This window comes from Leucopleurus acutus (assembly GCF_964270905.1).
Source record: "Leucopleurus acutus genome assembly, chromosome: 6".
Classification (NCBI taxonomy): Eukaryota; Metazoa; Chordata; class Mammalia; order Artiodactyla; family Delphinidae; genus Leucopleurus; species Leucopleurus acutus.
In genome coordinates, this window is record NC_139149.1 from 13,122,896 (window position 1) to 13,136,497 (window position 13,602).

At 43.1% G+C, this 13,602-nt stretch overlaps 1 protein-coding gene across 2 annotated transcripts; it reads right to left on the minus strand.

The window, feature by feature from the left end:
• Positions 1-344: 344 nt before the first annotated feature.
• On the minus strand, positions 345-8,477 carry TSN (translin). 2 transcript variants are annotated; one of them, XM_082841921.1, is made up of 6 exons: positions 8,294-8,477; positions 7,029-7,122; positions 5,984-6,080; positions 4,211-4,326; positions 3,184-3,263; positions 345-2,552 (listed from the first exon to the last, which is right to left on the minus strand). In XM_082841921.1, exons 1-6 carry the CDS (start codon positions 8,357-8,359, stop codon positions 2,319-2,321), a joined length of 687 nt encoding a protein of 228 aa, XP_082698047.1. In that variant the 5' UTR covers positions 8,360-8,477; the 3' UTR covers positions 345-2,318. The 2 variants fall into 2 exon arrangements, with proteins under 2 accessions (XP_082698047.1, XP_082698046.1); XM_082841920.1 differs by lacking the exon at positions 3,184-3,263.
• Positions 8,478-13,602: the final 5,125 nt, after the last annotated feature.

Here is a 13,602-nt window from a genome sequence, read left to right on the forward strand (position 1 = left end):
GAAGGAAGAAAGCTACAACTTCTGAGCGCACAATCATGAAACGATGGCGGGAGCAGCCTGCATATCCAAATCATCCCTTTAGCCACTTGCTCAAGTCAAGGTCTCAGAACACAGCCAAAGGAGCTTTTGTTCTTTATTAAACTCTCTTAAGCATCACTCATTGTTCAAGTTAAGACAGGGCAAATCCTTTCTAGTATTTATGGGGCTCTCATCTTCTCCTCATAAATATATCTATAAAGAAAGCATCCACTAACTCATCTCTATTTTCTCTAACCTGCTTGATTTTCTAAAGTTGGAGAAAGCAATCTTGGTGTCCCGGAACCAGAGCCAAGGCTTCTCAACATCTTCAGTTAAAATACCAGTTATTTCCCAACCAGGGGAGAGCACAGCAACATTACCTACACTCTACAGTACCCAGCTCAGTGGCTGCTGTCTTTTGGCTACTCTACCACACAGCAGTGTGGGCTCATCACCCCAGTCTTCTTCAGCCCCAAAAACCATTCAGAACTTACTGCCCATGTAGAAGAGTTCTCATGGCGGCACACTAAGTGACAAAAAGACCAAAAAAAAAAAGAAAAGAAAGAAACTGTTTTTATTGCTTTACAACAAGCCGGCAACACACACAACAGAATGATCATACACGTGACACTTGTACATCCCCGAACGGAGTATAAAACCAGAATGTGTTCCTCCACTTAAAACGTTATTTGTGAAAAGTGAAATCCACAACTTCTGCCGAGAACTTTACTGTTCTCAAGCAGAATTGATACTTAAAGAGGCAAAGAAAGCTATGATCAAACTTACTGCACATGTCTGATCATGGAATTCAAAGCCTTTTATGCTCAGTCCAGGCAGTGCTATTACTGCACATTTGAGGTGACCATCCTAGGCACTTTAAGACTCTATAACATCTTTCTTTCCAAATTCTTCTGCAGAAAGAGCTGTCAAGAAAATTGTTCTAAAATGCAACTATGCATAGCAATTTATGTCTCATTTCTACTTCTATCCTCATGATGGAAAATTTGATCAGTCCTTAACTCAGCCTGATAACAGCTCTGATGGCCATGCCAAATATCCTACTGTACAAACAGGAAGCCCAAACCCGTATTAGGCATGAGAGAGTGACAATTCTAAATACTTCCTATTATTCTGGACACACTGGCACCTTCCCTTCAGTGAGCTCCAAGATGCTGTGGATTAAGTCACCATTTTAATAATATCTCAACAGCAAAATTACATGGCAAGTACTACCTGAAAATTAGGAGGGGGGCGGTGCCAATGAGATACATGTGACTTGCCCAAAACTGTAAAACCTGACTGTTGGAATAATCAACAACCTGAGAGAATTGCTTACTCGAAAAAACATGACCAAATCAGCTCATTTTTTTGTTTGCTTGTTTTTTAATTCAAGGTTTTCTCTTACTTCCAGACAAAGCACAGCATTCTTCAGTCAGAACATCACCAGTCAGGGTGTTGAGAATTAACTCCGCTGAGTGGCTTTACACTCCCAGACCTAGCAGTCTACCTGGCTATTAGGTAAAAAGTTTCATAGCTCAGAAGTACATCATATGAAATGTTAGTTCAAGATGTGTGTGGACGCAATGTTTACCTGCTGCAACAGCAGAATGTTAAGGCAACATCAGAACACAGAGGTGTTTTAAAACACTACCCCTACTCCCCACCTGGTAAGCAGAGCCAGATGATGTTACTCAATCCTTAATACAAAAATGTCCCCAAATAATCTGCTGAACTTGACTTTGCAGTTTAATCTTTGATATTTTGATGGCAGTGAGAGAGAACCCTGGGGCTATACTTCCCTTGCAAAAAAATTCAACATCTGATTTACTCAGAAGGTTTAAAATGAGGAAGGAAAATATAAAATAACTTGTCCTTCGCTTGGCAACCATCCTTTTGAGTTAACTATTTTTATACGGTATCCAGGGCATACCTGGGTATGGATGGCTAATTTGGATATAGAAAACATCAAGGGTCACTCCTGGAAGAATCACAAACAAGACAGTAAAGCTCTCCATCAGTACATCGACAGCATCAGGGTAAGCAAGAAAAGAACTTTACCAAGAGGTTGGCATTTACACTTTTTGACAGAACTGAAATACACTGAGTTACAGAGCAAATTCACTGAAACGACAAAGAAAACTCTGTCCTTGTAAAGGCTATTCTTTCACCCCCAAAAAAAGTGTTTCAACTCTGATACACCACACAACCGGTTAAGAAAATGAAGCGCGGTGTTTAGCGATGGGCATCCTAACGACCGTGAGAGGCGCCAGGCTGGGGTCAGCGGGGCGCGCGGAGAGCCCCTACTTCTCCACACAGGCCGCCGCCGTCTCCTTGTTGAAGCCACGGATGGAGAGGTCGTAGACCACCTCCTCCACTTTCTTCACGTCATACTTCAGGCCGTCGTAGCGCTTCCGCAGGGAGTCGTTTTTGAGGTTGAGGAGGCGGAAGCCGGAATCCAGCTCGTTGATGAAGGTGGAGATGTGTAGGGGCCGGGAGTAGTCTCCAGCGGTCACGCTGTTGACCGACAGTCTCGACTGCGGGACAGAGAAGCAGGGATGTCACAGCAGGGCTCCTCCTCCTGGCCGCGGCCACGAGGCCCGTGGGCCACAACACGTCTCCATACTGCCCCTCATAATTCCAGTTCTGACAACTGCTTGATCTTACTTACTTAATAACTTAAGAAATCATTGGCCTTTTGTTGGAGTTTCTGTGGCCTCCAACTTTTCATAAATATGAATAGGTTATAGTGAACACCTTCATAACAGCTTTTTCTCTTCTTTTGAATTACTTTTATAGGATAATTTCTCAGGAGATGAAGGAGATAAAGGCAAGAATAATTTATACAGTTATATAGGTAAATTGTTCCCCCAGACAATTATATGAATTAATGCAGTCACCATGAATATATGCCTCACCACTACTTTGAAAGGAGGTGTTCTCATCTTCTAAAAATGCACACAATAGTTAAGTGTGCACAGCCACCTCATCGTCTGAACCGCTATCCCAGCAAAACCTAACACACACAGTACACAGTCAATGACTACCCTGTGACCGACAGGTGGCTTAGAAAAGAACGAGGCTTCTGAATTTTTGTACCCATTTTAAAAAACTGACAATGCAGTAGAAAAATCAAAAGAGCAAATGACAAATCACTAAGCTTCTTACCAGTTCACTAGCAAGAATGAGAACTCCTGAGAGATAATCTTCTACATCCAGGTGAAATCCCTTCTCCCGATCTGGCTCAACTAGAAAATATAACAAAGACAAGGTCGTGATGGAAATACAACTTACACCTAAAAATTTTTTAAACTACAGACACACACACATGCACACACGTGTAATTTCTCTCAAAGTGAAAAAGGAACAAGTCCTTCAAAACTATCTTTTGAATGTGGACATATCCTTGGCACTGTGGACTTTTCATGCTCTCAAGCAGAATTCAATTTTTCCTTCCATTCTTCTTTCAAAATATAATACCACCAAAGGGCTTCCCTGGTGTCACAGTGGCTAAGAATCTGCCTGCCAATGCAGGGGACATGGGTTCGAGCCCTGGTCCAGGAAGATCCCCCATGCCGTGGAGCAACTAAGCCCATGCGCCGCAACTACTGAGCCCCCGCGCCTAGAGCCCGTGCTCCGCAACAAGAGAAACCACCGCAATGAGAAGCCCGCGCACCACAATGAAGAGTAGCCCCCGCTCGCCGCAACTAGAGAAAGCCCACGTGCAGCAATGAAGACCCAACGCAATAAATTTTCAACCAAAAAAAAAATAATAATAATACCACCAAGAATATATGTTATGTCTGAGAATACCTTTGTTTTTAGAAGTGCATGCTGAAGCACTGAAATGACAAGTCATGGTCTCTACACCCGGCTTTCAAACGGTTCACACGTGCCCCCAAGGCACACACAGTAAGAGACTAAGCAGATGGGCCAAAATGTGAACAAGTAGAGGATCTAAGTGAGGGGTACACAGGGGTTCACTGCACTGTTCTTTCAACTTTTCTGTAGGCTTGACGTTTTTAAAAACTCAAAGGAACGCCCAAGTACAAAGAGCAAGGCACTACATATTTTTAGTTTTTCTGTTTCCAAGTAACCCGTTTTCCATTTAGCTCTCATTTGTTTCCATAAATAGAAAGTCCCCCCGCCAAAACCTCAGCTGGCCCTGCAGGTAGACACGCCTGTGGACACTCACTGCCAAGGATCTCCGTGACCGCCTCTCGAGTCACCAGGGTCTCCGACTCCAAGTACACGACGAAGGCTGCCAAGAAGACCAGGCGCTGTAGCACAAATCTCCAGTGCTCGTGAAACCTGCAGCGAGCGTGAGGCACCAGCGTCAGAAAGACAGAACGGGGGCAGCCATGGCCAGACACGTGAGAAGTGGGGCCATTTTCAAATAAAACTTATAAAACGTGTAAGAGCAATGTGACATTTAAGTATATGAGATGGATTCAGCGTAAGTACACTGGACTGGATTTGCCAGTCCAAATTTATAACAATTACTTACTATAATTTTAATGAATGAGAAGCATGGTCCAATTTTGATGAATGCAAAACTTTACAACCAAAGGCTATGGACAAGAGCAACTGTGCTTTAGAAGTTTAATCAGTAAATACAATAACACTGCTCTGAAAAAAATAAATGTGGGCGAATGAAGATTGATGAGAGCCACAACTGTACATCAGCCTCAGCACCTGACTGTGTTATTCTCTGAACTGAGTGCAGGGTATCAAGAAACTCCTGATTCACACACATAGGAAATAACTACCATTTGCAGTCACTAAACAGGTGAACTTAAAACCTTGGGATACTGCAGTTAAACCAAGCTAGGAGCCTGAAAAAGAAATAGAAATTTTATAACCCCTAGATATTTATGCTATGCCTCCTGATTTTCAAATGTGGCAACAAATTCAAAACCATCTTTCAACAAAACCCAGGCCAAACAAAACATTCTGAGGTCCAAATCAGCCAGAGGGCAGCCTGTGTGTGAACTCCAAACACCATGGTCTCTAAAGACCCTGCCAGTTCTATTGTCCTACTTCTCTAAGCATCAGTTATTACCTTACAGCAGGGGTCAGCAAACCTTTTCTGTGATTGAGGCTTTGTGGGTCACTTTCAGTCTCTGTCACATACTCTAATTTGTTTTTTTTTTCTTAACAACTCTTTAAAATATAAATATATTTATATAAAATATAAAAGGCCACAGTAGTTTGTGGGCCCCTACCTTTAAAGAATCTTGTGAGGTTATACTATCCACTCCCCACATACATGTCCTAACTATTCCTTGCCTATAACGTGTCTTAAAAGAACATCTTCTCTAGTGAGAAAGCAAGCGTAAGTAGAAAAGTTTAGGTTCCTATTTACTATATTTCATCAACACTCAGTTTTTCCCAGTTTAACATCTATGATATCATGATGTATTGTACAATCTACATTTCACAATTATGATTAACAACAAATTTTTTCCCTAGTGGTATGAAAAATAACATTGTATCTTAAAATTAATAGTGTTGTACATTCAAGGAGATATGGCATATTACCCACATATGTCACTTGGCAGTGAAATTCGATATTCAGTATATTTATACACACACACATACACTGCCACTTAATCCCATAACCTTAACAGCAAAGATAGGGGTCATCCAACTTCACAAGTAACTTGAATATACTAAAAAGATATTCTCTATTTTGACCTTCACACAATACATATTTTCTTTTTAATTACCTTTTCATTGCAAAAATTATACATGTTCCTTAAGAAAATTTTGGAAGTAAAAGGGAGAAAAAAATAAAACCAACAACTTTGTCACCATTAAAATGCCACCACTATTAACAGTTCCTTTTCCTTTCTGTTGCTTCTCCTAAGTAGAGGGATTTTTACCGAAGCAATCATTTTAGTACATATAATTTTTCTCTTGCCTTTTTTTACTTAACGTTATAAAAGATGTTAGTTGTCTTACAAACCTGTAATACTGTTCAGCAGGAAACTTGGTCTTCAAAGACGTCAGATGTGTTTTTACTGTACCAAAATGTTCTCGAGCTTTCAAACACCTCTTTGGAACTGATCACAAAAAGATAATCAAACATAATAATGACAGACTGAGCAGATTTCAAATACACTTCTTGCTTAACAATCTATGTAGTCTACCTGGAAATTTTTTTAAAATCTCATGACCAAATGTAGGGTATGCAGCTCTGCTTTCAATCTGGCTCTCAAAATTTCATCTAGCTTCCCTACTAAAAAATAAACAAACAAAAAATTGCTAAAAGGGAATATGTTGGGTAACATACTGGTAAACTATCATAAATAACCTCATCCTTAAGCTGCCTTTCCTAGTCAGTCCCCAAAGGATGCCTAAAATTGGACTGCTTCTCCCATATTTGGTCAAAAGGCAGCTTTATAATTATTCTCAATCAGGCTGACCAACTCTGTATCACCTAGAAAAATGACTTGCCCCTGACACCTGTTAATTACATCATTATATCATTATCTTTCTAAAACTATATTTCAGGTCTCTCAGTTGTGCTGACTACATCTTACAATGGAGGTTCCATGTCTAAACTTCTCGTACTTGATACCCAAAGAAGAGCTGACTGTAAACACATTGACAACATTTTACACTGGCCATTTCATTATCTACAAATGCATATTAAATTATTTTCAATGACTGAAAGACTGGGTTTAAGAAAAAGAGCCAGATAAAAGTTGCTAGATACACAAGACAGCTATGAAACTACCACAATTATCATCAGTATAACTCTATCACAGGAGAAAACATTCCTATTTCCACCTACGTGAAACTAGAATATCAAAATACACAGAATTCTGGAAACCTGTAAAATGATCAACTCACCCACTTCACCAATTTTTACTCACCATAAAGCATGAGAGACATTTTTCAGAGTAAATAATACAGATTTGATATGTCTTCTGGATGTAAATTAACTCTTTAAATGAGAGATCAATAAATTGGACAAAAACCTTCAAAAATCAAAACAAAGAACTTACTGTCCTGAAACCCAGCACCCTGATGGACCCCTTGCAGTAGCGTTAAAATCTCTCGAGCTGTTTGTTCTAAACTCTGTACAACTTTTCGGATTTCCTAGAAAGAATTAAAGATGAAAATATCAAATAAATCCAACATAATCATTATATTATCATAGCCTCAAACCAAATATACTAAATAGCATATTTGATCTATGACACCTTCATGTAGATTCAAAACACTAGCAACCTTTACAAGGACATGAATGGTGCACAAAATATCCAGATTTGAATTCTGACTTTTCCACTTACTTCCTCTGTGAGACCTTCAGGAAGTCACTAAAAAGCCTTAGATTCCTGATATAGACTTCAAAGGCTAATTGCCACCCACTCACCCAAAATATCCCACTCCAACACTAAAGGAGATGAGGCACCCACACATAAACCAACAAGAGAAGAATGAAACGCAATACAAGGATCGGATATTTTTCATTCATTCATTTTACAAATATTCACTGAGCACATTTTTAGGCACTGTGTAACTACTGAGGAACCAAGCAGGCAGTCCCTTCCTTCCTTTAGAGTATAACGGGGGAGGCGTTTAAAAATTAACCATCACACAATTTTTTTTAATGGTAACGCACTACTAGAAGTAAACATGACAGGGTAAAAAATTATTTACATTTTGACATCAAGGAGGTGAACACGAGATAACCAGGAAAAGAGTGGGAAAGTAGTGCATTCCGGGAAAAGCAAGCAGTACGTGCAAAAGTCCTGAGGCAGGAAGCTATTTGGGGAACTAGAGGAATAAAAGGGAGGTAAACGGAGCGTAACACACAACGGAAGAAGGCGTAAAATGAGACTGGAGAGAGAGACCTGTGAGCCACAGTAGTCTGGATTTTTATCCTACGTGGAATGAGAAGCCATAGGAGAGTTTTAAAGAGAAGGGCACACGTGCTTTTAAGACACCAATAAACAAACACAACAAACACGTGTCGTCTGAGTCCCAAGCGCTGAGGCTTCGACATAATCATACGCTAAAAAGGAGGAAAACTGACACCCAAATGAGGTAGGTGATGCCAAGGAACCGAGCCCCGAACACAGGGAACCAGGACCTGGCAGCAGAATCGGGGGCCGGGGGAGGGAAGTGCCCTGAGCCAAAACAAGACGGGAGCAACCCACCCCCGGAGGCTTCCCCACCGCTCGAATCTGAGCGACGGAGGAGGGCCGGGCGTCGCGGCCCAGCTAGGCAAGGAGAGGGAAAGGGGATGGGGAGAGAGGGGGCTCGCCTCTCGGATGTCCTGCTCGGCAGCCAAAAAGCCCTGCAGCTCCACGAAGATCTCGCTCACAGACATGGCGCCGGCCGCACGAGTGTCAGCCAGGGCGGCGAGGGTGGCCAGCCGAGTTCGTTCGGGAGACAACCGGCGCCGTCAGTCACAACGCCCGCCACCACCGCGGCCGCGTCCACCGGGCCCTGCGCTGGGGCTGTCGCTGGGGTCCTCCCAGGCCCACGGCGCGCAGAAGTCCGGGCTGTCCGCTGCTCTGCCTGAGGCGCTGCCCGGAAGGTATAGCAACGTGGGCCGGGCTCTTCCGACAGGCATTACCGAAAACAGCCCGGGAAGGGGTCCTCGGACCACGTGGGCCTGAGGGCTGGGGCTTGGGTTTAGAGGTGTGGGGCATCCCGCTATTAGCTCGTGAAGTCCACCCCCGTGTCTTGTTGGGTGTTTGGTGCCAGGAGCCCTGCACGATGCCAAAATCTGAGGATCCTCAAGTCCCTTATATGAAATGGCGTAGCATTTGAGTATAACCTACGCACATCCTCCTCCTGTAATACTTTGCTTACTTGTAATTAGGTATTAGTTGTTATACCTAATAAAATGCATTAAGAAAATAGTTGTAAATACACTGCGAATAATATGTACATAGTTGCTGGTGCACGCAAATTCAAACTTTGCTTTTCGAAGCTTTGGAATTTTGTTTTTGAATATTTCTACCTGGGGTTGGTCGAATTTGCGGTGCGGAACCGCAGATACGGAGGGCTGACTACTGTACATGGTGTTTTATCCAACAGCAGTTGGCGGGAAGATGCTTCGATACTGAAGGGTACGCATAAAAAGAATGTAGATTGCAGTCTTCGTAAAAAGGGAAACAGTACATTCGTTTCTGCAAAAAAATACTCGGGAAAAATAAAAGTGTATGCGGGACTGTAATTAAGGGGATGGATTGAAAGTGAAATTTTTCTTAAATTTTAACTTCTCTGTAGGATTGTGTTGCCTTTTTTTAGATTATATGAATTTTTAAGCGTGCCGGGTGGGAAGTTTCTCTCCTTCTCGACTACTACCTTCCCTCATTCCCTTCCTTGAGGCACGGGCTGTAATGATTTCTTGTTTAACCTTGCAGTTATTCCATACATCTACCCTACAAATACAAATGTGTATGTGTGTGTAGGATACACTCCATATGAATTTAAATGATTACTTATATCAACTAAATGATAGTTTATTGTTTGCTTTGCGCCAGACGTTATTCTAAAACTTTACATGAAAGGTCATATTTTATCTCCAATATACTTCTGCGAATTTGATACTATTTTTATCTTATAAATGATGTTACTATGTTAACAGATTAATTGACTTGCCTAAGGTCATATGCAGCTATTACAAGATGAAGCTGTAATCTAAATGAGTTGTTTTCATCACCATGCTATTATCATCATATATATATTGAAATTTCTTTTGGGAATTCGCTATGCTTTTTGCACATCTTACTATAAAGTTTTCATCTTTCTCATTCAATTCTAGTAATCCTTATTACTTAAAAATTAACATTTTCTCATTTTTTTACCATTTTTAAAAATAATTTTTGAAATGCAGACATTGTTAATGTGATTTTTTTTTGTTTGTTTTTGGTGGAATGGACATGTCCTGTTTATTAACACAGTCAGTCCCTTATGGGCTATTTCGGTTCTTTCTATTATAAATAGCATTGTGATGAAAGTCTTCGTAAGCCCTTATCAGTATGTAAAATCATTTCCTTTTGATATACAGATGGGCAACAGGCACATGAAAAGATATCATCAGGGAAATGCAAATCAAAACCACAATAATATATCACCTCACACCTGTGAGAATGGCTATATGAAAAAGAAAAAAGGGACTTCCCTGGTGGCGCAGTGGTTAAGAATCCATTTGCCAATGCAGGGGACACAGGTTTGAGCCCTGGTCCGGGAAGATCCCACATGCTACAGAGCAACTAAGCCCATGCGCCACAACTACTGAGCCTGCACTCTAGAGTCCACCAGCCACAACTACTGAGCCCACATCCTAGAGCCCTTGCTCTACAACAAGAGAAGCCATCACAATGAGAAGGCGGCACACCACAGCAAGGAGTAGCCCCCGCTCGCCGCAACTAGAGAACTAGAGAAAGCCCGCACAGCGACAAAGACCCAACGCAGCCAAAAATAAATAAATAAATAAATTTATTTTTTTAAAAAAAGACGAGATAACAGGTGTTGGTGAGGATGTGGAGAAAAGTGAACCTCCTATGCTGGTGGTGGGAATGTAAATTGGTGGAGGCACTATGGAGAACACTATGGAGATATATCAAAAATTAAAAATAGAACTAGCATACAATCCAGCAATTCCAGTCCTGGGTATTTATCCAAAGAAAACAAAAACACAAATTTGAAAAGATACATGCACCCCAATGTTCATAGCAGCACTATTTACAATAGCCAAAATATGGAAGCAACCTAAGTGTCCATCAACAGATGAATGGATAAAGAAGATGTGGTATGTAGATGCAATGGCATACTACTCAGCCATAAAAAAAGAATAAATTTTACCAAATGTGACAACATTGGTTGACCTGGAGGGTATTATGCTCAGTGAAATAAGTCAGGCAAAGAAAGAAAAATACTATATATCACTTATATGTGGAATCTAAAAAATAAAACAAATGATCAAACATAGCAAGGCAGAAACAGACAGACAGATACAGAGAACCAACTGGTGGTTGCCAGGGAGGAGAGAGGTGGGGGGAGGGGCAAAATGGATAAGGGGATTAAGAGGTACAAACTACAAGATATGAAATAGGTAAGTTAAAACTAAATAAATAGATAAGTTACCAGGGATGTAATGTACAGCATGGTGAAAAAGCCAAAATTTTATAATAACTCTATATAGAGTATAACCTATTAAAATGTCAAATTACCAATTGTACACCTGAAATTAATACAATGTTGTAAGTCAACTATACTTCAATTTAAAAAATTAAAGTTAGAAATTTAAAAATGATAATAAGATCATTCTTTTGATAAGTCCTGTTTTTAAAGTTCTTGACATATTTTGCCAAATCCCTCTGCAAAGAGCTTGATTTCATTTTCATTCCCCTGCCCACCAGGGCCTGAAGGAGCCAGCTTGGCTGCTCTCTCCCCAGTGTGAATATTAACACTGTAGACATTCTGGGCTAATTTAAGGGTGAAATTATACCTTATTTAATAGTACTGCAGACAAGGTCATGGGTGGTGCACGTCTGCAAGGTTCCTTGAAGGGCAAGAAGGGAGAAACAGAAGTCTGGTTGGGAGCTGTGGCCTGCAGTCTGAGAACAGGAGAAGGGGTTAGGGAGTCAGTGCAGAGAGAAAAAAGAGATGGGCCTTGGGCTGTGTAAGCAGGAGATTTTAATTTATAGAGCTGACATAATGACAGCTAGAGAGGCCAGTGCCATTGACAGAAGAATTTATTCCTTGTGTCTCCTGAGAAGACAGGGCACACCGTGCCAGGCAGGGCCACACGGGGAAGCACCAGGTTTGGTCAGGAAGGAGGAGCAGGAGTGAGGGAAAGCCAAGCCAGAGCCTGTGTCCCTGTGTCCCTGTGGCCACGGGCAGGGCAGGGCGGGGTAGGGCAGGGCGATGAGCTCAAGACTGGCCAATGTGAATGCTTCTGGTGGACTTCAGGCTATAGTAGTGGTCTCAAGTTGCCTGGTACCTCGCCTTGGCATGATTTAGGGGAGGGGATATTGGCTTGGTGTGTGAGAGTCAGGTAAGGAGATGCTCCAGGCTGAGCCCTTTGCTGTCTCTAACAATTGGCTAGCACTGGGAGGAACAGTCTCTCTGCAGCCAGCAAGCTTTTTTTTTTTCTTTATTGAAGTGTAGTTGATTTACAATGTTGTGTTAGTTTTTGGTGTATAGCAAAGTGATCCATATATGTGTATATATATATATATTCTTTTCCATTATGGTTTATTGCAGGATATTGAATAGAGTTCCCTGTGCTCTACAGTAGGACCTTGTTGTTTATGCATTCTAGATATAATAGTTTGCACCTGCTAACCCCAAACCGTCAGCAAGCTTTTTAAGGTGTCAAAACATCACAAAATACAAACATGATTAACACAGGCTGGGAAGAGGGCATCAGGATTCAGACTGCAGGACCCAGGACACCATGACCCACAGCCCCACTGAAGGCAGGAAAGGATCCTGGGATGAAGGAGGGCATTGGTGAGTCAGTCCATGGGTTTTCAGAGGGAACCTGGACCCTCTAGGCAGGACCCACTCTCCACTCTCCCCACCCCCATCCCCCCGGCAGTCCACCCAGCTTTGCCAGGGTCACTGCCACACTCGGGGTCTGGATTTGGGGCTGTGCATGATGTTAAACCCAGCACAGGGCAGGATGTGGCCCAGGTGACAGTCATCTACAGGACAGAGGAAAAAATGTCCCTCCCAGCCTCAGGTCATGTGGCCCTAAATGGTCTGCAGACTGAATTTTAAGTTTGTCAGGTGACATGCATTGAGGCTCCACTGCTGAGCCGGGTGACACAGATGAGAACTGCTCCCCACTTCTTCCCCTAAAATTGTTCCTTTCAGTTCCATGCCCAGAAGCCCTGTGCCTGAGCAAGGGGCAGCGGGGCAGGGCCAAGCAGGCTGACTCTGGTAGCTGGGCCCACGTCCCAGGGGTGGCATGTTGGACGGCCCTGCAGGGACCAGGCAGAATGATGGAAAGGGGGGAGAGCAGGGGAGGAGGAAGGTGGGCAGGGCTGGGCAGGCACCTCGGCCCCTGCCGGTGCCCACTGGTTCCCCTCTCAGGACCGCCCCGCAGAGCCCTCTCCTCCCAAGGCCCAGCTGCCCGGACACTCAGCACATCCCTCCTTGCCCTGCAGCTGGTCCCGCTCTGCCGCCAGCCCCACCTCAAATCCCAGGCAGCAGCCCTCACCATGCTGGGCCCCCAGCCCATAGGTGGTGATGGTGGCACCATGGGAAAGACATGCCGCTATTCTGTCCCAGCAGATATGGGAGGGCAGTGGGGGAAAAGGAGGGGAGAGACCTGCAGTGAGCACACTCAACCGTCCAATCAGGGGTCTGCAGAAGTGCCTGGAGGCATGTGGGTTGTTAAGTGCCCAGGCGGGGAGGGCTGGGGTGGCCCTGGCAATGCGTGCTGGGGACAGGATGCAAAGGCAGTGTGTACGGGACGGTCCAGCTCAGTGAGAGCCATCCCACCCAAGCAGCCTCCCCGCCTACATACAAAATCAGAAAGAAGGAAGAAAGGAACGGAGGGAGGGAGGGTGGAAGGACAAACACAGGCGACACTAGCCTGTCAGCTGG